General features: G+C 37.9%; 1 protein-coding gene across 1 annotated transcript in view; it reads right to left on the minus strand.

Annotated features, from left to right (window-relative positions):
* Positions 1–23,399, minus strand: part of CDK5RAP2 (CDK5 regulatory subunit associated protein 2) — an 83,180-nt gene that overhangs the window by 38,383 nt on the left and 21,398 nt on the right. Inside the window, 7 exon segments of the mRNA XM_075439263.1 lie at positions 386–481; positions 5,077–5,205; positions 6,568–6,683; positions 8,308–8,438; positions 11,480–11,577; positions 18,083–18,256; positions 19,029–19,199. Of these exon segments, the coding sequence (XP_075295378.1) occupies positions 386–481; positions 5,077–5,205; positions 6,568–6,683; positions 8,308–8,438; positions 11,480–11,577; positions 18,083–18,256; positions 19,029–19,199 (915 nt within the window).

Here is a 23,399-nt window from a genome sequence, read left to right on the forward strand (position 1 = left end):
CAGGCATAGCAGCAAGTCAATCTTATAGAATTTGCACTATAGGCCTGACTGCAATGGAAACTAAAGATCAGCGTGTGTGTAGGTAAAGGAACACAATTTAAAGGGACGACTTCTCGTTCCCATTAAGGAAAATTATGAGTATTTGAACAAGAGAAAACAAGACCCAGAATGAAAGCTATCTTGCCTGCAAAACCTTTGCAGCAGAAAAATATAAGAAAAAGCTTTCAGAAACTCTTTAGGATAACAATCAGCTGAAAGCAAAGTCAGATACCAAGAAAAGTATGCTTTGCTTGCAAAAGACTTTGTGTTCTAAGAAAGTACGAATTTTTAAAGGCATGTGCAGAAAGGAGTACTGTAACATAATGGAGCCAGAACGGAGTCCTACCTGGCTGACCCTCTCAGAAAACCGACTGTTCTGCATCTTCCTGTCATTGTCACCACCTTCACTCCGCATCGCAGGCTCCTCTGTTGTTTCAAGACACTACACAAAGTATGGAATGATGTGAAAATGTAGCACAAAAAAAATACTGTGATATGAAACATGCATAAATAAGTCAGTGACATGTCTTAAAAGAAAAATAAAAAAAGCCTGTAATACAAAGTAACAAACACTGAATCAGATTTCTTCAACAAGATCAAAGAAAATTAATTTAAAACCCAGGAATAACTCTCATTAAATACAGTGAAACTTTATTTTATACATTCCTTCATTTTTATTTAACCCTTTCTCCTCAGAATTTACAAAAAATATAAAGATCACCTAACGTTTTCCGGCAAAGGATCTCTATCTTCAGTCATGTTCTCCTTGTGCCTATTTATTTTCCAACTTCCAGAATTTATTTTCATTTGCTACACAATTTATGCTCTTCTCCAGCATCCAAGAAACAGATGCTTTTAGGACAAAGCCCATGTAGCTTGCTATACATTAAAAAGATTTACCGTAACACTGAAGGTTACAATTTGGTTTTGTCTTGCCTAAATTTGCCAACCTGTAGCAAATAGTGCCAAATCATCTTTTTCTCCCTGTTTGCCACAGAACCCAATCCATCTCCTACCACTAATATTTCCTGAGCAAAGAGGAGGAGGAAGACTCAGCTTTTTCAGCAGCAGAACCCAAGTTCCTGACATCAGCACAGCTGACAGCAAGACCAGAATCCCTCTGGTGTGCTGGATGTTACATCTCAGCCACATCTCTGCAAGCAAGGGACGAGACGTGCACGTTGCTCCTCTCTCCCAGCAGCGAAGACCACTGCCGAGAGAGCTTCGTTTATACACAGCTCACAGAGAACGTTTTCACTTTGCTTACAACTCTTCTCCTTTACTCAGCTTGCTCTGGAGGTGAGGACAGAATTTAGCCTTGCCTGTGTTGGTTTAATACTGATCATAAGAAAACCTCTTATTTACAAAGAATTATTGTATTTAGTAGCCATGTTCTGGCACAGCCTGTCAGACAACAACCCGAGTACAAGGACAGTCTTTCGTCCTGCTTCGGGACCCACCACGAGTGACCTGCAGTTACCACTTTCCACCACTCCCCTGTGATAAGACCAGATTGGGCATTTATATCATCTTTGTTTATAGCAACATTTCCCAGCCTGATAGAAAAAGATAGTTATTTAAGATCTTCGCTGCTAAAATATCATCAAATAGTACAAACGTGCAAAAGCAGTGGTAAATGTCCATGATGCTATGTCTAATATGCCTGAACCACAGGTAGGATACAGCACTGACACAGAGGATTCAAACCTGCACTGGATAAAAACCTTCGTCTTAAAGCACTGTGGCAATCACACAGCACTGCTGCGTATAACAGCCATATTTTGGGGTGACTTGGCCTAAAGAAAAATTACCTTAAGACAAGAAAAGCATAATCTTGAGCATAGTTACAGAAAATGGAGATTATAGGTACAGAGACTCAGATGATGGACTGGAAGGAAAGGAACTGGTGTCTAGGGGTCGTGGATGTGATATTTATAGCTTCAATGGATATACAGTGCAGTGCTGAAACTTCTGGCAAGAAAAGAGAAACCTGCTGCCCCAGTATCACATGCTGGGAAATCATGGCTCACAGCACATCAGTCCCGTCGCAGACAAACAGGATTCTGCAAGGAGCATTATTTTTGCTTCCTAAGAACACTAGGAATCGAACGCATGTGTGGGTTTCGATTTTTTTAACTGAGTATGCAGAGAATGTATGCATTTATTATTGAAATAAATGAGAAGAGCCTTTTTATCTTCCAATCCATAGCAGTATAAGCAACTCCAGTGGTTTTAAGTACCAATTTTAAAAGGCAGGAACCGGATGGCACAGCCTATCAATATATTTGCCTTTTACTATTAGAAATCCGTATTGAAAACTAACTTCTGAGTCATGCATGAATTATTTCGGTATTTTCACTCAGACTTTGTTTTGTAGGACAACACAAAGTAAAGACAACCTGAAAACTGGAGGAAGACACAGATAGGATTATGGTATGTAGAAAGCACATTCACTAGAAAAAGAAATCTTTTTGTTTTAATCATGGAATGCCAAAAGTCTGATAATGTAAAAAAACTGTTAAGGTTTAATCTTCCGTGCGTAGATTCAGGTCAAACCCCGCATTTGTTCATTAAAATTAAACTTATTTGCATATATAACTTACCTACCCAAAGCAACTACCATTTATGACTCAACGTTTTTTAGTCTTTGCTTTTCCCAGGCCAGTATTTGGCTTAAGTGACGCTACTTAGAATGAAACTATTACAGAAGACCAACAGGTTATGGCACACTATTACAACAAATGACTGCAGTCTGAGCCCCGTCCTATGGTCCTGTGTCTGAGAGGCTGAAAAGAAACTTCTTGTCCTCCAAGGAATACAATCTAATGTTCAACAAAATATTAAAAGAAAATAAGTGTCTTAAGGCCAGAAATGAAGTCTACTAAGGATAAGCTGCCCGTTTAAAGTATTTCCTCAGAGACCGAAAACCTTGAGAATGTTTTTCCTAAATGAACCACTGATATGCTTGGTTTGCAAAGATCCCTAGAGCCCTGAAGGCTGAAATCACGGAGGCTGTTTCTCTCGGAGAAAGCAGATGTTCAGAGGACAGTACAAAAACAACCCTTTTCTCTCCCCCTTCTCCTTCCCTTCCGAACGTGAAGCCAAGAAACAGAGTACTAGGGGCTGTCAGACCTCTGGGAGACGCCATGCAGAGGCACCAACATGCAGATTCATCTGATTTGTGCTCCAGCTTTGCGAAGGAAAAGAAAGATGGGTTCATTTTAAGAACCCGAGAAGGATATATCTTCCTGTGTCTGTCCAAATTCGTCTTATAGCACATATGTTAGTGTCATCTCAGCACTACCTGCCAACAAATTCTAGCCCAAAATACACACAAAAAATAGAACTTAGGGGTTTTTGACAATGGTTATTAATATGCAAAACACACTGTTGTCACAATCCATAACCCGAAATCCAGGTTGCCATTTATTGTCAAGACTGATAAAACGGTAGCTTTTAAACTAAAAACTTTTAATTACAGATTCTTTCACTTTTGAGCTCCATAGTACTCTTATCATTCTGGCACAGGCTAAAATACAGTATTCTACTTTTCTATTTCCCTTACCAAAATTTTGAGGTTTATTTATATTTTACAAGCTTCACTCTCTGTCATTCTACAGCTAATTTCCCGCAGGCAGTTTCTTAAGTAAGTAGCCCCATATGTTCTGTCCCCGCTGAGCCCAATGCAGGAGTTCTCAGTATCTCCTCACCACAACCTCAGCAGAGGACCCGCGTTCCTGTGGCGTCACCCTCGGCATCAGCGGGGGTGCAGCACCCTCTGCAGGCTCAGGGGGCAAATCGCTAAAAATATTCATTACAGAAAGTGCATGCACTCTGAAATAGATTGCTCGCAAGCTTTTCACGCAAACCTATTACAGTACCATGTAAATTCGTTATTTTAATAAAAGCCATGGCACCCCTAAAGGTCGATCTATAATTTAAAATGTATTTCAATTAAAGGTAACATGAGTTATGTCTTAGAAACTGAAAAAGCATGAATATTTTGTGATGTTTGATGAGTGCTCCCAGTGCATCTATAGCACATACAGTAGAAAACATGATCCTTTTTCTAGCATCTTGCAGTATAAACTCTCCTGCAGAAAAACCATCAATATCACAGTCCCAGTTCTAGAGCTAGGCAATCCCTACACATAACTGATTCAAACTATTCCTAATTTTTCGCTCTTTTGCGATTAATTCAGACATTCAAGACACAAAATACTAGCACAACAGAATGTAAAGAAAAGTACTAGCAGCCTCATTTCAAGTAATACTTCAGAACAAGCTAGACGGACGGTTCACTAGAACCTACCAGAGCCTCCTGAACATCCTCCATCATTCACACACAATAAGACACACAGGGACCCAGCACCCAAAATGCTTCTCAGTGGAAGTATTTTGCCAAGACCTCTTCTCCCCCACAGCTCAAAGCAGCCGTAGCTTTGAGCTGAAAGAATGAAACATGCAGCAATGACTATTTCCTTGCAGCTCTCAGCAGTCCACCACAAGGCTGGCCACTTCTTCCTATACTTCTCTACTTTACATGAAGGAACAACCACGCATTTAAGTGACCCAAAGTGCTATTCTTTCTTTTTTGGCTACGGTGAACCCTAGCTGTTTTGTAGCTGCAGGAGAGATATGAACTAAGCTTTTACAGAATTAGAGAATGACTCTTGAACAGCAGACAAGCAGACATTCAGTAATAGCTAAAATGTTATGTAACATACTGCTTTCTTTGTAAAATTAACTCTTTCCTCCCCTTTCAATTGGCAAAACAAATATATTACAGACTCATTTAATATTTCAATGTGTAAGTTGTTTCCTTAAAATCAACTTCACACATCACTGAACACTTACAGTGAGCTGTTTCTCTGCTATGCTAACATCTTAAAGGTGTTTACATCATTAAAAGTTATTATAATGAATTAGTAACCTAAGTCCCGAGGGTTTTACACTCATTCTGCACTGATAGAAGTGATTCCACAAGGTATGTTAGATGTGAGAGTCAGATTCACTACTTTAACACAGGAAACCTACCTCATTTTGGTCTAATATTTTTAGGGATTCCTTCCCTTGAGAATCTGTTGTACAAAGGCCAAGATGTTTTTTCTTAAGCTCTTGATTAATTGATTGCAGATCCTTAACCATCAAAAGAAGATCAGTAACCTAAATAACCAAAGGAAAAACAAACAAAACTGATAACACCCATACTAGTAACAAAAACAAATGATGATACATAAATCTCCAGTTAAATCTAAACTGCAGAGTTGGAGAGGCTGGGCTTCTGTATCTGTTCATGAGGCAATCTCCCTGTGTGTAAAAATACAATTATATATTTGTGAGATAGTGTTCAAGAAATCTTAACTTGTAAGACTGTAGTTTCCAGCCCTGTTATTAAGATGAGGTATCACTCAGAAACAACCTGTTCTATCTGAAACACCCTTTCTAAGCCACTACCATTCTGAGTAGTGTCACAGATACAAAATCTGAATGGACAATCATGTTGAAAACTCTTGAACGGACATTACTGTCGCAGACTCAGGTAGTAGAAGGTGATGTTTGCAGAAGAAAGTGAAATCCTTTCATCAGACCAATTAACATATTTGGAAAAAAAAGACCAGCTTTTGGGCATACAAACCCCTTTACAAGCAAGAAATGGTTTATAAATGTCTTGTTAATGAGTGTTGCTGAACCTACTGAAGGGAACATGTTCAGAGATAAAAGTAATATAACCCCAGAACAGGACTGGGACACAATCTGGGGCTTTTTTTATTGACACCTGTTCAGCATAAGGCAAACCTCTTTCCTTCAGATTACCCACCTCCAGATTTTAAACACCTGCCTACAATTCAGCTGGCCATGAGAAACACAAAACTTTGCTTGTGTTCACGACCAGATTTAAAATAATTCCTTATCACAAATTGGTGCATGGATCTGAGGTCACAGCACAGGATGAGGAGTCAGAACTTCCTGAACTCCAACACTGATTTACTGCATGACAATAGTCTGCACATTTAATCTCTGTGAATTTCAGTTCTCCTTATGTAGAACAGGAACAACAGTAGCTTACCTCCGAGTTATTTTATAACGTGCCATATTTACCTAAAGATCTGCAAATCCTGGGACGGAGTGTGCTATACAGAAGTGTAAATCAGACAGCACTACCATCTTCATGGTTAAAAAAGGTGCACGAAATACACGTTGCAGGATATTTAATGCAAAAACTTCTCTTTGGAGTTAGTATACTTAATGATGTCTAGAAATGGTACTGAGTCTGAAACTTGAAACCAGGCGTCTAACTGTCATAAAAGCTTTGCAGCAAGCCACCTATCTTTCAGCTGACTCTGAAGCTCATGTGGTGTAACAAAGACTAAATAGTTCATAAAAGATGAGAACTTCAAATCCTTTCAGGACTACCCAACCGTGTACCTAAATAATGAAAATGTTTCTTTTTGTGAGAGATGCAGAAACTACAAACAAAGCTGAATCAAGCCATTAGAAACAGTAAATAATAAAACAGATCAATACCTTTTTCTTAAGTTCTTCAGGAGACAGATGGTCTATCTGTAGGCTTAAATGATCTCGCTCTCCTAAACAGATACTCATATAAGATGTTTGATCTCCACAGAAAGACAGTGTTTCATCTGTCAAAATAACCAAGGACAGGAATTATTTCAGAAACTCTATTTGCAGAAAAACACAGCATAAAGTGCAAAGACAGGACTTTTTGAATAAGAACCTACTAGTAAGTCTGTGGGAGGCCCATTAAAATGTTTCATCCCCGAAAATAAGCTTTCTGTTTAAGTGAAGAAATTTTGTCCTCATACTTTTGTGCTTCTGACACCTAGACATGCTGTATTTTCAGTGGCTGTATTTTCTGTGATTATCACCACGAGTTGCAAATGTAATTCTGAATTATAATTTGCATATTTAGCATTACAATTAGAAATAAATTTCAGTAAGGATAAGTAAAGCATGAATAGTTATTCTGTTTTAACTACATTTTTATGAACATGAACTCAAAGTCTTCAGGGAAATAGCCAGGTTAGACAAAGTTACTGAATTTATTTCACTTTTGGGTCAAAAGATTGCGTTAATTGAATTGAAAATAGCTATTTTTTTCTTTCCTCTATAACTGCAGGAATGATTTGTTATGTTTCAATAAATAACTGTTCATTTATAATATAGATGACAGTTAATTCTATACATATATATCATTAGATAGGGAGAAAGCATATCTAAATTAGGACAAATAAGAGGCATGCAAATCCTACTCCCAGCTCTGATACCGATCCCATGGCTGCTGTAAGGACCCAAAGCTTCACAAATGATTACTAATTTTCAGAGCCTTCATTCCTAGCAGCCCCACCCTCAACACAACTGCTCTTGAGAACCCACCAGTATCCACAAGACCCTCTGGCCTACCCTGGTTGTTCATTATCTCTGTGCCTTTGAGGTTGGAAACTCTGAAACAGCAGAAGCTTACCTTTTGTCACTTATCATTGCTGTCAAGGGAGTGATGCTAAAATGGAATATCTAAGTTGAAAGGGGTAAGTGAACAGGCTTTATTGTTATTTATATATCCCTTATGGAATAAAACAGATACATCTGTACATATGCAGTAAACTATATTTAACAATGTCCACTTACGTTATGCTTGTCTATATCTAAGTAGGTACTAAAACCAACTCCAAAGTAGTACAAGAAAAAAGATAAAAGATAAGTTATATTTAAAAGCTGTACTATTTTTCAATTACAAAATAACAAAACCTTTGGCTATTTTTCCTTTCTCTGGAAGTACTTCTTCTGTTAGGAGAAGCCTAGCCATTTCCCAAGACACAAGCTCTTTATCAAAGTATTAGGAATAATTACATTCCATAGTCAGAAAGTGATCCCATGGCCACAGCTTTATCCAAATCCAGGAATCTCTGACGTCAGCAGAAAAGAGTAAATTCTATGGGTACAAAACTGTAGGCAGCTTGAAATGATCACTGCAGTAGAATTGCCACAGAATTACTTACTTTCTCTTCCCATTTGCTGCATGGAAAGAGAAAAGCTGTCCCTCTGTATATGCCCTGATTGCTCAAAGACATTCTGTTACAAATCCCCCACATCATTTTCAGTATAGAAAGCCAAAAAGAAGTCTTTTCACATCTTTTCCTACTCTCAGACATTTCTTCTCCATTGCAGCAAACTGACTTTAATAAAACCAGTTTTCTTTTATGCAAGAAAATCAAGAAAAGGGATGGGCTGCATATGTATACAGACCTTGTTGGTTTTTCATGTCCTTAATCTGATCTTCTAAGACCTTCTGTAGATTCCGATTAGCTAAAATGTCGTCTTCTAGTTGTTTTCGCAACATGAAAATGTTGTTTAGTTCTGTTTGCAAGCTATTTATACTAAAAAAAAAGGAGAAAAAAATCTTCAAGATTCAAGTCAAAACATTTTGTTGTGCACTTCTGCATCTTTTATACATGTGGGCTTCCACAAAGAGCCCACTTCACATTAGCCATCACTGTTTTTCATCAGAAAGTACATCATTTTGATGCATAAGAATAAACAGATCCCTACGTAGAAAGACAAGACTAAACCTTGACATACACGTCCTTTTTTGAGCTGTGCTGCCTGTAAGTCAGCTTAAACATGACAGATATATTCTACCAGCCAACTTCTGTGTAATTCTTTTCAAGGAAAATCAAAATTATTAACTTCTGAGAAGTATGCCAGAGAAATATCATCATCACGTAATATTGATGGCTCTGTGTATTCCATTATACGGTGACCATGGAAACTTTGTTTTCTTGATACAGAACTATACTATATAATCTAATGCTCCACTTAAGAAAAAAAAACAAACATGTTTCATTGAAAATATGACCCAGACACAACCAATTGTTTTATTTCTTCATTTATCTATCTGACAGTCTGTAAAAAGACTTTTTAAGGTCTAAATTGTCTCAATTATCTCAACGGGCTGTAAACACCAAAACTTACAAATGATAATTTGCCAATGTGAACTAATTCTTTAAGCAGCTTTCTTCCCAGGCAGCCACTGAAGCTCTTACTTTAGCATCAGTCACTGCCCTGCAGGCCTCGCACACCCCTGGCTGCCCCTTGCTAGATCTTCCCCAGACCCTCCAACAGCATTGACCCGACAGTTCTGATCAGTCCGTGAAAAGACTTAAGCACACTAAAAATTGAAATTGTAATAAAATAAAATAAATTGGATTCAATAACAAATAACAAGGTGTTACTAAACTGACTGTATTATTTTTTTTTCACGTTTACTTCACTCAGAACCTCAGTGTTTTAAGATAAATTGAGCTGCTGTAGAATTTCCAGCGCACTGCACTAAATGCCAGAGAATTCAAGAACCTTTAAAACAAATTTAAATCCTTCTTACAGGAGACTATACAAGAACTCAGTATGCACATCATACTTGCATGAGAATAACAGCATATTGTAGAAACGCATTAATTAAAAGGCAGCATGTATGAAAAGACTCTCTGTCTTCTGACAAGTGTGCTGTTGTCAGTGTTTCCTGCACAAGAAACCATCGCTTTAACCAATTCTTCCTCACTCAAGAGTCTCTTTGAAGAGAGAGCTCTTAAATGCTCAGCAAAAAATTAAGAATAAAAACAGATCAACCCATTACTAGAAGCTAAGTAAGCACATTTTCTCCTTTTCATGAGTTAAGGTTTTTATAAGAAAAAGCATTGATTCCCTGCTTGGAGAGACAAGAAATGTCTTGGTCCTGATATCCAGTAGCTTATGCTGAAAAACAACCATCCAGGTTGCTTAAAATAAATAATTCCTAAAAGAAGACATGTCAGCAAGAAAGAAGATGTTTGCCTAAAGTCCATGTCACTGCTGATGGCAATTACACAAATGAGTGAGCTGAATTTATCTGCAGGGCTTGTTTATCAGATCCCCAGAACTCTGGGGGTTCAAGTCTTCCCTGAGGAGTTTTACAGCACACCTCAGCCCATAAAACTACAAGGTGGAGAAATAAGGCGTCCTGCCTCCACCTTCCAGCTCTGTTGTTGAACCACTGCACACCCTCTGCACATTGCTGCGTAACACGCACTGCTCTGTGCATCCCATAACTTCGTATCAAGAAAACAGAACTAACGATCCTGCTCCTGATCCCACACAAGTTGACGGGAAAACTCCTATTACCCTCATGATTATAACTGCAGTTGTAATTTTCCTCATTTTAAAGACAGTCTAAGAAAAACTAGTATCAGAGCTATGTTACTTCAGTGTCATTCCTCTACAGAGTGTTGACAATTGCCTCACCCACAGAACGTGTTTCAACGGCAGGTCACACCCTCCATATGAAATATTAAAACAAACTGGCTTCTTCCTTCATTCGGTGATTGTTTAACAGAAGAGTCAGAAAAGCCGTGCCTCTTTTCCCAGAGATAAGAAATAATCTCCATAATCTGACTTCTATCACTACTGCTAATGAAAAAGATTCTATTATCTAAAACAGCTTCTAAGCTGTGGCCAAGTACAAGATGGCATTACTACTAATGCACTTTTCTACAACACCAGATCTCATCTACTTTAGTGCTACTCACTGTATGGTTTCCAGACTTTAGTGGTCTATAAACCAACTGCAAAACAGAAACACACATTCCCACAGAGTTGGCAGGTATGAGCCATTGCCTTCAGGCAGGAAGAGTCAGGAGCTAGCACTCAAACGCTGCTGATACCTAATTCAGGTATTTGTAATTATAATAGTAAAAGTAAATTTTTTATAAACCATTTATTTTACCTAAAGGTTAAGAATTTTCTTTATTTTATCATAATGTCTCATCCTCAACTGCCAAGCAATAATAGGATACAAAGTAGGCCAGAGATTTCTTTCTAAAATGTTGTATTCTTTGATTTTAAAAGGTTAAAAAGCACTTGCTCCTGCCATACTTCTGAATGTTTTACATTGAAAACATACTATGCAAACTTCAATTATTCTGTTTTGTTTAACCTTCTCCAAAATCTTTCTGGCTTACATTTTCATCAAAATTCTCACTGTGGCACTTTTAAGATAATGCTTATCTGTATGTTAGGGAGTAAACCATGGCAAATCATTCAGCACCCAAAAGTTCACTGCAATTTGATTCTTCCCCCACATTCCAACACAGGACGTGTACCTCCTGAAAATCTAGCTGCTTACTTTGGTACCTAAAGGGAAATCTGGCTCATCTGAGATTCCAATCCAATCCAATTTTCAGAAACATTTAAATAACTCAGATAATACAACCTCACTTACAAAAATAGTTCTCTTTTAAGGAGACCACTACAGCTAGTTTCTGCCTTATGAACAATTGGCCTTCACAACATCATCACCACTCCAGCTAAGCTGCACCTTTTTTCACAGCTTCTGACTTTTGCCCTTTGATTTTAGACCATCCACCAAAACAGAAAAGGTACTTACCTGTCTGATTCTTTGAAGGTCTTCACTAGTGTAGAATAAATATTTTGCTCCTTTCTTAATGCAAGGATCAACTTTTCATATTCAGCTTCTTTATTTTCCTGAATTAAAACAAGAACCTACTAAGCTTGCAATGTCATTTTTAAGTGCGCATGTGTACAACTATGTGTAAATCCGTGTTCTGAAGAAAACTTCAAAGAAGTAGAAATCCAAATCCGCTTAACAGGACTGCCCACCTCTAAAGCCTAATATGAACCTGGAAACTATTTATGATACTTAAAACCAGCTATTATTAAAGGAGGCAAATACTGTTTCATTATTTACTTACCATAAGTGAGTCACTTATCTAAACAGTGTTCATCATTTCTATCACCGTCTAAAAAGCTTTTCCCCCAGTCCGAGCATCCTCACTTCCCAAGTTCCCAACTCCACAACCTGGCAGGCAGCTGTTCCAGAGGGAGGGGAGGAAGGGAAGGGCAAGCAGACAAGCCCAGGCTCCACGTACACATTTTGGAACCCTGTCCTAAGAGTCCTATCTGTGTTCTGGATAAAATCACCTTTCTTTGGGGGAGAGGTTTCTGCAAATTCTGTTCCATTTCTGAGCCAAATGGGCTGTATCGAGCTGACAAATAAAGGATGAACACAGCAGATACCCACTCCTTGCGAGTCAGCTTTCTGCACACTCAGCTGGCTCACTACAAGCTGCTGCTTTACTTGTGCAAAGAAAAGAAAATTGTTCACCTGCAGTCTTGCTCACAGAAAGTATATTATTAGAATAAATCCAGACTCTTATGCTACATTCTCAGTAAGGATCCACTGATTCCCCATTACTTATTTCACTCCAAAACAACCACACAGCCACTTTTTCAGGAGTCAAAAAATGCAGCTATTGAAAGGAGTATTTGCTTGCACTTATTACATAAAAATATCTAAGACATCAGCCACCTCAAAAGAGAAAAGAACTGGGATAGAAATGTAGATGTATTAATGTCAGACATATATTCTGCTTCTATTCAAGAAGAATAGTAGGCCTTGTTGCTTCTTCGTTTTCTTTTTCGACTGAAAACTGAAAGGAAGAACAAAAAAAAAGTGCCACAGCTAAGGGGGAATGTGTGTGGCTCTGGTATGACAAGATAACCCTGGAGAGCAAGAATGAAAGGTAATTCTATTTTCTCCATTTTACAACCTCAAGATTGGAAACTAAACTCTCAAGAGATACTAAATCATTAGTGAACAGATCATTAACAAGGAAGAAGTCTACACCCAGGAGTTTTAAGCAGCCGTTATTACCTCAATTGCAATTCCTAAGGAAGGAATTGCAACAAAAATTCAGCTACAGTAGAACCTCGTTAATTCACACTAATGATGCAAAGAGTCTGTTAATTTGAAACATTCTGTATACTGCAAAGTAAACAGTACAAAAGCAAGGACAACTGTTGTTTACTTTTAATTATTTACACAGTATGCTAGCAAATATGTTAAATAATACTTTGCAAGTGTAATCAAGTTTTGATAAAATTACTCCCATTGAGGTAATCTGCATGTCAGATCTCACTGAAGAAAGAGTAGCTTCTACCACCTAACGCTACAGATTCTTTGAAGAAGTGACCTTGCCTTTGTACACGTGCATCACGTTCAGCTAACACCATTCCTAATGGTAGCTGTACTCTAACAATCGTTTCTAGGTTCTAGTTCAATTTACACATTAAATATTATTCTGTATATGAAGTGCAAAATACTGAGCTTCACATCAAGTTTCTTATCTAGATGAGCAGAGGAGGAGCACACAGCAATGGCTTCTGCTGACCGAGTACTGAGAAACACAAGGGCAAACAGATAGAGGTGGGTGGTCCAGAGTCCATTAATTAAAAAATCTCACCAAAAAAACATGTAAAAAAACACATCTTACAGCCTGTATTAAGGAGTGTCATCAACGTGGTGGAATCTCAGCCTTTCAAGAACAGTCACTAAACTTAAAATACACAGATTGCAATTTAACTTGGAAAAAGTCTGACCACAATGACACGGATCAGTGACGTAGAAAGCAACAGGAAGATATAAATCTTTTGACTTAATTTAGTCGGTTAACAGTCTGTTAAAAGTTCTAGTGAACTCTTCCATATGTCTGATACAAGCCTTGCAATTATTACTGAAGACACTACAGAACTATATCCTAATTAAAAGCTCTTTCTGAAGCACTGGCAAAGTAATGTCACTCTGAAGAGTTTACGGTACACAAATTAGATAACGATTGTCACAAGTTGTTCAGGGTCTATTGCTGCTGTATTAACAAAGCAGTGTTACAGGCAGAACCATACTCCGGTTTCCTATGCTTCTTATAGAATTCACATGTTAATTTAATTCTACATTTGCACCAAAATCTCAGTAAGCTCATGAAATCCCAACAACTCTTTTTTTTTCTGCCTAATAGGAGACATGAGCTGTTTCTTAATTCCAAATGTCAAAGACTACACACAAATTATTAAATTCTAAATTCAACTAGCTAAGCAGAGGTTAGCAAAATCATGATGTGTTCTTGATTATTCAGAATCTTTCATGAATAATAAGGATGAGAAGATACAGCATGAACTTTTTTTTTTTTGTACATTATTACTGTCATTTCTAAATAAAGCGTAGGAGTGAATTATTCCAATCAACTCCCCAATGGTACACAAAACATAAGGCAGCTCTGTAACTTAAATAGACCATAATGCTGTGGGAGTTAATGAAACATTAAACCTCTTGACACATGGTGTGAGGGAAAATGTGTTAGAGGAGATAGCTGCAAGACATCCAGGACCATACTGCAGTGAAAGATTTATATTCCCATGAAAGGAGGCAATCTAATACATTAAAGTCTATATTTAAGTCTGAAATACTATTGCAAAGCAGCAGTGGTGGAAAACATAACTTATTTTCATTAAAGGTTTCTCAAATTGTAAGCAATGAAAGTAAAAGGTTTATACCTCCACGATAAATAACTTACTGGCAAAGTCACAAGAATTTCCAGTTGCCTCACTGAACACTCTCTTGCTTACAACAACCATTAGGAACATTTCAAAATCTCTGAAGGTTAGAGGATGAATGATTGAGAGAAAGCCATAACCTACATCTCATCATCGATTCATCCATCCATCCACCAGTACCAGAATTTGGTAATTTCTTCTAACACTGCCGTAAACTTTATGTATGGTCTACCACAAATGAAACAATCACTAATAAGATTAAAGTTGTTACAGGCCACTGAGTCATAGATCTAAAGACGAAAATTACTATAGCAAAAGACTTTGCTGGTGACTTTTAGAAGATGTCATCTCAACCACAGAAAATGTCACATAGCTGACGGCTCCAAGGAACTCCATGGCCCATCTTGGTGATAGGCAAGACTACTGGACTATATACTCCAAATATCACTTCATCAGGTTAACCCCTTTAAGATGAAATTTCTGCTAAGATGGAAATGGTGAGATACACCAAGCACATCCATTCCTATCACCAGGCCATGTTCAGTGTCACAGGTAAAAAGGATCACGTTAAAAGGGTGTGAAGACACGGATATTGACAAAAAAGATTGCTGTTTTCAGCTATAAACTCCTTAAATCAGAACTACCACCCTGTTCATATGTTCACAACATCAATTTCAAGAGACTGAAAGCAACTGCTATGCACTGATCACCGTTTAATAGACAGGACCCTTGTTTTAAAAAAAAAAAAAAAAAAGTCAACTACATCACTTGCCATAATCATGATGACTCTGCAACAATCTGCACACTGCATCCATCTCAACAGCTTAGACACGTCTGCAGCACTGCAACAACTGCACCAGTTCCAGTTCTCACCACACCCATCAACTGCAACGTTCCAGCTACCTCCGCAACTTCCATGCACTGGCTGTAACTTCTCCCGCTGCTGCAGATTAGACATCACAACTGTATGCACGCAGTCTTCTTCAGTTCCATGACTGCACATTATGAAGTCCCCAAATACAGGAATAATTATAACCAAAGTCAATTAATGTGCTGACCACACAGGAATGAGAAAGTGCCTTGAGTCTGCAGAACCATCAGATTTGCCTTGCAGCGCGTCAGCTGACTGCGTTCCCTCTGCCACCCTCAAGTAGCATACAAGCTCCCTCTCCCAGAAACAGACATCACAGAAAGGCTACGTTACAGAAAATCCAATAATTTTTTTTAGGCTCAGAGAAACCAATTAAGAATGAAAACTCGTATCACTGTGGCCCCTTCTTGCAGTATGTGTCGCGTGCAAGATCACACATGCAACACAACAGAACCCGGAAGCACAGCTCAAGGATTGAGCAAGAGCCACTTTTCTCAATTCTGCTGCTTTTCTCAGTAATAAAATGAACCACAAAGGCATAAAAATCTGTGTTAGAAACATATTTACCTAAAAAATACTCCAACAAAAAGAGCTTTGTAAGTCTAGGAGTATTGGTTGTGAGAAAAAGAGCATTTAGCACAAAACCAGCTGCAGTTTCCAAAATTATATGGAGCTCATTGCACTCCTCAATTCCTTGGCTGTAAAATATATTTCATTGCAAGACTTCATAGACACCAGAGTCAGCAGTTGCATGACTAACCTAATTATTACTGCCCTCGCACGCTCTCTCTATAGCCCATGACAGTGGCTCAACAATCCAAACTCTAATTAGAAACTGTCATTTATCTTTTCTGGCCTGGCCAAGGCACCCAGCAGAGCTTTGGATTTTGGTTGCTTTAAAATTTATCATTACATTAAAATAAAGTAAAAAGGTATGATGAAAGAGAGAAAGTTCTGCATCTCTCAATTCAGTTTCTTCAACTTTAAAGATCAGTGAGGCTAGAAGAGCTGGGTTTCTGTTCTCTCTGGTGGGGAGGATCCAGCTGTGCGTTTGTTGAGAGTTGGTGCAGCACTGTAAAGTCATCAAAGAGTCCGAGGCAGCCAATGAGAGCAGAGCTCTGGATAATCTGTGTCCAAAAACTTATGATTAATATGCCAAAATGGGTTCTTACAGGAGATACCTTACACAGAGGTCGAGCTGAGAGGACAATAGGTTGTGATTAGGTATTGTTCGCAATCCCTAAGTGAACCAGCAATAGAGAATAGATTGTGATTAGAAGGTGGGTACTGGGTCATTACTATGCACGGCTTCGCTTGCCACTGTTCCCTCTCCTGCTTCTACACCTGTACTGGAAGTGGGCTGTAGAGAGGAAAGTTAGTGTTTGATTTTCATTAATTCTGTATGACTTTCCTTCACTCTTAGGTACCTTTGTAACACAAGTTACGTGCATGCACTGCAGTTTGTTTTACGGAGGTAGAATTTCTGCGCAACCTTTCACAGACTTTATTTTCTCTGCACGTATATTCACATACACTTCGATATACTCTGCACTGGTACCCTGGCAAACAGGGATGCAGCTCCTTTACTCTGAGCTTGTCATACAACCCATGAGTCAGTGTGTGCTTGCATCTGCCTTGTTTAATCACAGTGCCCACGACATATCAAGCATGTGAACACCAGTGTGTTCAGAATGTGAAACAAGACATAGCACTCATGCTTCCTTTGACATTGGCTCACTTTTTATTTTAAACTTCCTTGAGAAAATCTCATTAATAACTGATATATTATTAAAGAAATTAAATAGCTTTCTCCATTATTATTACATACTAGTCTAATTCTTTTTACTTTATCTGATGCTTATGGAGACCTTAATACACTATGTTGCAAACCACAGAAAAAAAGACAAGAAATGTATCTTGAAAAGCAGCTTATTTGCTCACTAACCTGTACACAATAATAAAAAATACACCGATGGAGTCAGCAAGTGATTCAAAAACCTGTCAACAGTACCTAACTTTTATTTTCTCGCTAGTAGAGAAGTGGGGGGTGAAGGGAGAAGGAACTAACTCTATATTTTAAGATCTGAATTTTGACCTCCAATTTCAGGTACTAATAAGTCTTTTCAATTTATGGCATCAAATAAAATAATGGGCATATGTTGTCCTCCTTTATTTAATATATATATTTTTCTGTACTATTTCCTTTCTTCGTTGCTTTGAAGTACTTTTCTTCTTGTCCTAGACACAACTTCACTCCTACCTATATTTTTCATCCTCACATTCCATTTATCTCCTGCGGTCACTAGCTCCGTGCAATCTTTCCCCTTATCTATCAGAAGTACACAAACTCTCCTCTGCACCTCTCCTCAAAAATGTGGATACTCTCCCTCTCAGGGAAATATGTCTACCCTAAAGACCACAAACCTCTACCTCTTTATGGCAGGCAAAACATTTTACACACTTTGTGAGAGTAAAGAGTTTAGTGATCACATATAAATGCATCAGAGTACAGTATTATGTACTCTTATGATGCCAGATCAACACCACCACAATCACACAAAACATATGGCTATCATTAATAGAGTAACTGTTATAATTTTAATAATACAGAACATTTTGTGATGGTATTGACCTGAAGGAAAAACAGCCCATTGCTACATGGGTGAATTACAACATGTATGAGTCCACACCTTTGAAGCCAAAGTCAAAATTCTCTTCAATTTGAAGTCAACATATTTATCTGCAAATGATCAGTTATGAAAAACTCACCTCTAGCTCTCTGACTATCTTGATGATTGACTGTTGTGACTGTGCAGCACATTTTTCCTTTACTAAGCCCTCATTTTTCAATTCAAGTTCTTCATTGGCTCTTAGAAGGTTCTTGTACTTATTCAGGAGCTCCTGCAATTCTACATCCTTTTCCTTCACTGTTCCATCAAGTTTCTAATAAAAGAAAACAATAAGACAGTTTTACAAAAGTTACTCTAGTTTTAGACTGCAAAGTAGAAAAACAAACAAAATTCAGGAGAATATCCCAGGATGATCTGGCACATGTTCTTCACATACCTTGCAAAAGAAGAGCTCAACTTAACATAGTAGCAGAAAAAAAAGACCAAACAGAGGCTTTCCCCAGCTACCCAATCTTTCAGGTACTAAAAAATAAGTCAAGGCATGCACTTTGGTACAGAGTAACCCCAACTATTACTCTTTGCACTGCTGGTTGAATACAATCAGTACATTTCAGGATTCTGCCTCCACCTACAAAAACAACTGAACAGGGGTCTGTTAGCATTCAGGCAGCTCCCTTCTCATATATCTCATTTTGAATGGGCTCAAAAAAAAAAAAAAAAAAAAAAAAAAAAATTTCAGTATCCATACCTATTCCTCAACTTCTAGTTTCTGCACAATAAACTGAAAATCATAGGCACTTCAGAGCTTTTACAGTATCTTACCACAACAGTGAAAATTCTACGTAAGTATTAGTAAAGCTTTCTTCTTCCTCTGTCCACACGCTTCATAAAACTCTAACAAGAAATCTTGTTGAATGCCACACACCCTATAATTATGTCTCTGCTGCAAACAGAGTATTACAAAAAGTGAAGGATTATCATCAAAATCAACAGTAATTCCAAATACAAAAGTGATTTTGTAATAATTCCTCATACAAAATCAAATTATAACTTTCCACTTTTCATTTCAACCTAAGTCTACCGACCTGAAGCAGTAGATCCTTTTGATTGACAATGTCTGTCAGCTGCTTGATAACTAGTTCTTGGCTCTGCAACTTCTGATTGCTTTCACTCAAAAGAATATTGTAATGATGTTCAGCTGCTTTTTCTTTCTCAGTCATTTCACCATGTAATTTCTCTAGTTGATTTCTAAGATCCTACAAAAAAAAATGAAACTGCATATTTAGCAAATCAAATTTTTAAAATGTTTAAGACTAACCACCCACATTATTAGCTTCACTTTCCATGGAGAATGTTTTTAAGCCAGTATCTTTCTCTTGGCATCAATGAACACAATTAAGGAAAGAAAACTTCTAGATGAGGTGTCAAGTATTGTCTTCCAAAAATCTACGTTGTTATTGTTCAAATGCTTTTCATACAGAATGACTGGACTCCAAGGCTGTTGGGAATATCATGCACATAGAGGTTGTTGCTGTCAGAATGAACACTCATTTCTAAGTGAATTTACTCCCTTGCTAGGAGAAAATCGGTTATGGGTGATTCAGTTTGTCATTTACTCTTTTTCTCATCACACCACAAGAATTCTGGCACGAATATTGTATTACTAGTAACTTTTGCATCAAACTAGACGTCAGAAACGTTAAAACGTTTTCTTTTGACAAAAGCACAAACTTCAAATGACCAGTTGGGTCAGTCTCATGATTAGAAGTTGTGAACAGAACTCAATCTTCATTCCGGCTCTGCTAACTACTTCCTGCAGCTCCAAGATTAGTTGCATTATCTCCATGTCCTAGTTCCCCATCAGAGAAACACATACTTCTTGTCCATTTTGCTTCTAACACACAGAAACAACCTATGTCAGTAGCCTCATGCAGTAGCAAGTCCAAAGGACCCTGAGATCTGTTAGGATCAAGGTGGACTACCATAATGTAACAAGCAGTATCTCTTTGTCTGCAGGTTACGCATTTGATAGCTTTCTCCTCTGCATTCCCACAGATCCCGTTCCACTTCACTTGAAATTCTGCCAGCCGAAAATGTAGCTATCTATGGGGTTTCAAAGTCTGACCACCTGCTAAAGACTTGGGTTCTAAGCAATAACATCAAATAATTCCTATTCCTTACACTTTGCTACGAACTGGGACAATCGCTAAATTGATGGAAATATATATGAAATTATTAACATCATTAATAATCAGTTCCAATTACAGAGCAGAAAATATGCAAGAGCACAGGGCAGTAGAAAAATCTGTAATGTGTCTTCTCTGTCCTTCCAGCTTCTCTCCCACCACCACTCTTTGTGTCACTTCAAACTTCTTTGCCGATTTGTTGGAAGTTTCAACACTGTCAGCTGAAGGAGGCATCACTAGCAAATACACTCACCTCCTTTTAGAAGCTTTTACTCTGCCAGAAGATCTAGAGCATTTACTGTATGGATTGTGTGGAAAAAGAGAAGTAGAAACTTGTAACAACTGAGGAGTTGTCTAAAATTAAACAATTAAAACTTCCAGAAGAATTTATACTATCTAAACTTCTCTTCAGACCCAAAGAACCAGGTAACACAGCCCACATCTTAAAATAAATGTTTTCCATTTATTCCCCAAGAGGGCCCATTTGTGAAGTATCATAAGCCCTTTAAATAGTTTGCACGTATGGAAGTCACTTATAAACTTTACATTTACCTCACTGGAATTTAAACTTCAATAGCTGTTTCTTATTTTAAGTATAAAGAAATAGGACTAGTGACACTTTAATTGCAATCTCTTTACAAACTGTTTTATGTCCTTTTCTTGACTTAATTACCTTGCTTCATGCAGGTTCACATCAAATCCTTAACATCATTTTACTACTTCAGCGTTTTACTTCTGTTTATTTTGCACCTTAAATAGAAATTGTCATTTACAATGCCTTTTGGTTTACTTGCTTAATTTTAGCTTCATTACCAGGATTCAGCTAAGAAATCCTTAATAGCTCCCCAAAAAACTCAGATGTTATTCAGTTTCAAAGCATGATTAAGCTTAGACCTTCAGTTCTGCAAACTAATAAAGTTTGGTTTTTTTTTCAGGATCAAAAGAACTACTTGCTTGACTAAGAAAACTGAAGAACTGCAGAATCAGGTCCAAGTCTTGTCTATATACACAAACCCTTAAATATGTTTCTACTTCTTCCTGACTACTAACTATAAATACAAACTGCGGTGTTGCACAGCTCTTCTGAAAGTAGTGTAATGGTCTGATAACTGCAAAGTCTTTTGGTTTCGAGTTATGGAGCTCTTCAAGGGGCTCACATGAAGCCTACTCATGTACAACAGGTGAACTGGAAGCAAAGCATCAACTGCAGTGCTCCGATTTTCACTGCATTGCAAAGTTCACTCCTCGGCTTTCTATTTTTACATTGTTTTTATACTATTGCATCACTGAGAGGCTTTAAGCGAATATATCACCTGTTAGGTAACTAAACTTCAAAGGAACATTCTTGACCTGTCTTATAACTTCAAGTGATCAATACTCTGTGACTTCTCTTTATGAAAACCATAAACAGCTTTAAGCAGAAAAGATAAGACACGCATAGATAGAAAAGATGCTGCTGCAGTAACAGTGCTACACGCCCTGTTATCTAATCTCAGTCATCTTGGTGTACAACACTTAACAGGTAGAGAAACTACACTTCCATTTTTAAAGCAACAGAAACATTATGGCTGCTTTTATGAAAAAAAGTGGACTGACCAGGCATACAATTGTGGAAAAAGTAAAAAAGCCTGCAAGAGATTTGCAATTTGCAGATACTTTGCCTCCACTATTTCTGCCCCCAGAGTTCCCTAAATCCTTCCCAAAACCAGCTAGAGTTGAGACTGAAAATTATCTTCTTTGCATGAGCTAGAATTCTGCAACAAAACTATCCATCACTATAGCAGGTTGCTTGAACTCATTGACCACTGAAATTGTCTGGGAAAAAATCTATTCGTTTCCATACGTTGAGTTGCAAGGATAATATAGTGCCTACAGTTCTCAGAGCATAAACTTTGCAATTCCCTCTGCCAACATTCTTCCCCAAGAGACTTTCCTATGATTAATGATAGTTGAACTAAGAAAATGAATGTGGAACAGTATAATGTAGAAGACTGGAGCATATGCCTCCCCCTCCTTGTCAGACAGAAAACAGGTTGGTGAATAATTAAGTCCTGAAGCTCCAAAACCTCCCTCACAGACTAAATTGCAGGTAGGGAAACCAAATAATAAATTCTTCCTAATGAGTTATTCTGCATTTCCCCAACCAACTGATCAAATATGAATACCTAGTAAATACACTCTAATTGTCTACATTTAGGCCTGGAGAGAGCACGGATACTTAAAGTGTTTAATCATGTAAATTTGATTCGATCAAGAAGCACTGAATCTATATTATAGACACGGCAACAGGGTGGACGCCAGCAACATTAAGGATGAGTTGATCTTTATTCCTCATCAGTTGTGTATAAGAAGATATGTCCAAAGTTTCTTGCTTCAAAGAGCTTAACATGATGCTGAACTACTGCTTAACAGCAGCTTCTGGAAAGGACAAAACTGAAAGTTTTTGCTTTTCATGTTGCTCCAGTAAAGACAGGGCACTCGTCCACCCTGATGCAGGGACATTGTTCCAGAACCAACACACCCATTGCTCCAGAAGACTCCTAATACTGGGCACAGTCTGTGATTTGAATGATGTAGCAGTCAATTTAGCTTAACCTTCTTCCATTCCAGGACAGTAATGCCCAAATCATCTCCAGACAAACTGGATTTACAACAGGGCAGAAGTACTTTCTCTGGATCTGTAAGGTTTGAGGTTTGTTTTTAAGTCGATATATGCAAAAATTGGGCTTATCCCAATTACAGCGTATGAAGACTCATTGAAAATTTCCCTGTGAGCGACTGAAGAGCTAAGACAGCAGCTCGTCACAGATGTCGAGGGCATTTTCTGCAGTTTACGCACATCCTTGCTAGTTTTATTGTAACAAAATAGAAATGCTGATAAATAGGTATCTCAGAGCATAAATAGAACAGAATTTTTAAGGCTGTCTCATAAAAAGTTTGCATCAGATCACTGAAGTGGTTTTCTATTTGTCAAAGAGCAAAATATCACAGCATATTTTTTTACTCCCACATATCTACTACTTAATGGGCAACATTTCACAGGCAATGTTGCTACTTCCAAACGTACCAGCAACTCTGAAATTGAAGCAGCTGTTCTGCAAGGAGCAGGAAATAGGTTAGGGATATAATTTTTATAAGACTGTTCATCTTTTGACAGGAATGCTTCTCCCCAAGGAGCTAGTCATTTACATGAAAAACCTGGACATAATGGAGTCAAATAGGCTTCTGTAATACAAGTAACTCTGAATCCCCTGGCAACTCCCTACTCAG

This window comes from Opisthocomus hoazin, chromosome 19 (assembly GCF_030867145.1).
Source record: "Opisthocomus hoazin isolate bOpiHoa1 chromosome 19, bOpiHoa1.hap1, whole genome shotgun sequence".
NCBI classification, from domain to species: domain Eukaryota; kingdom Metazoa; phylum Chordata; class Aves; order Opisthocomiformes; family Opisthocomidae; genus Opisthocomus; species Opisthocomus hoazin.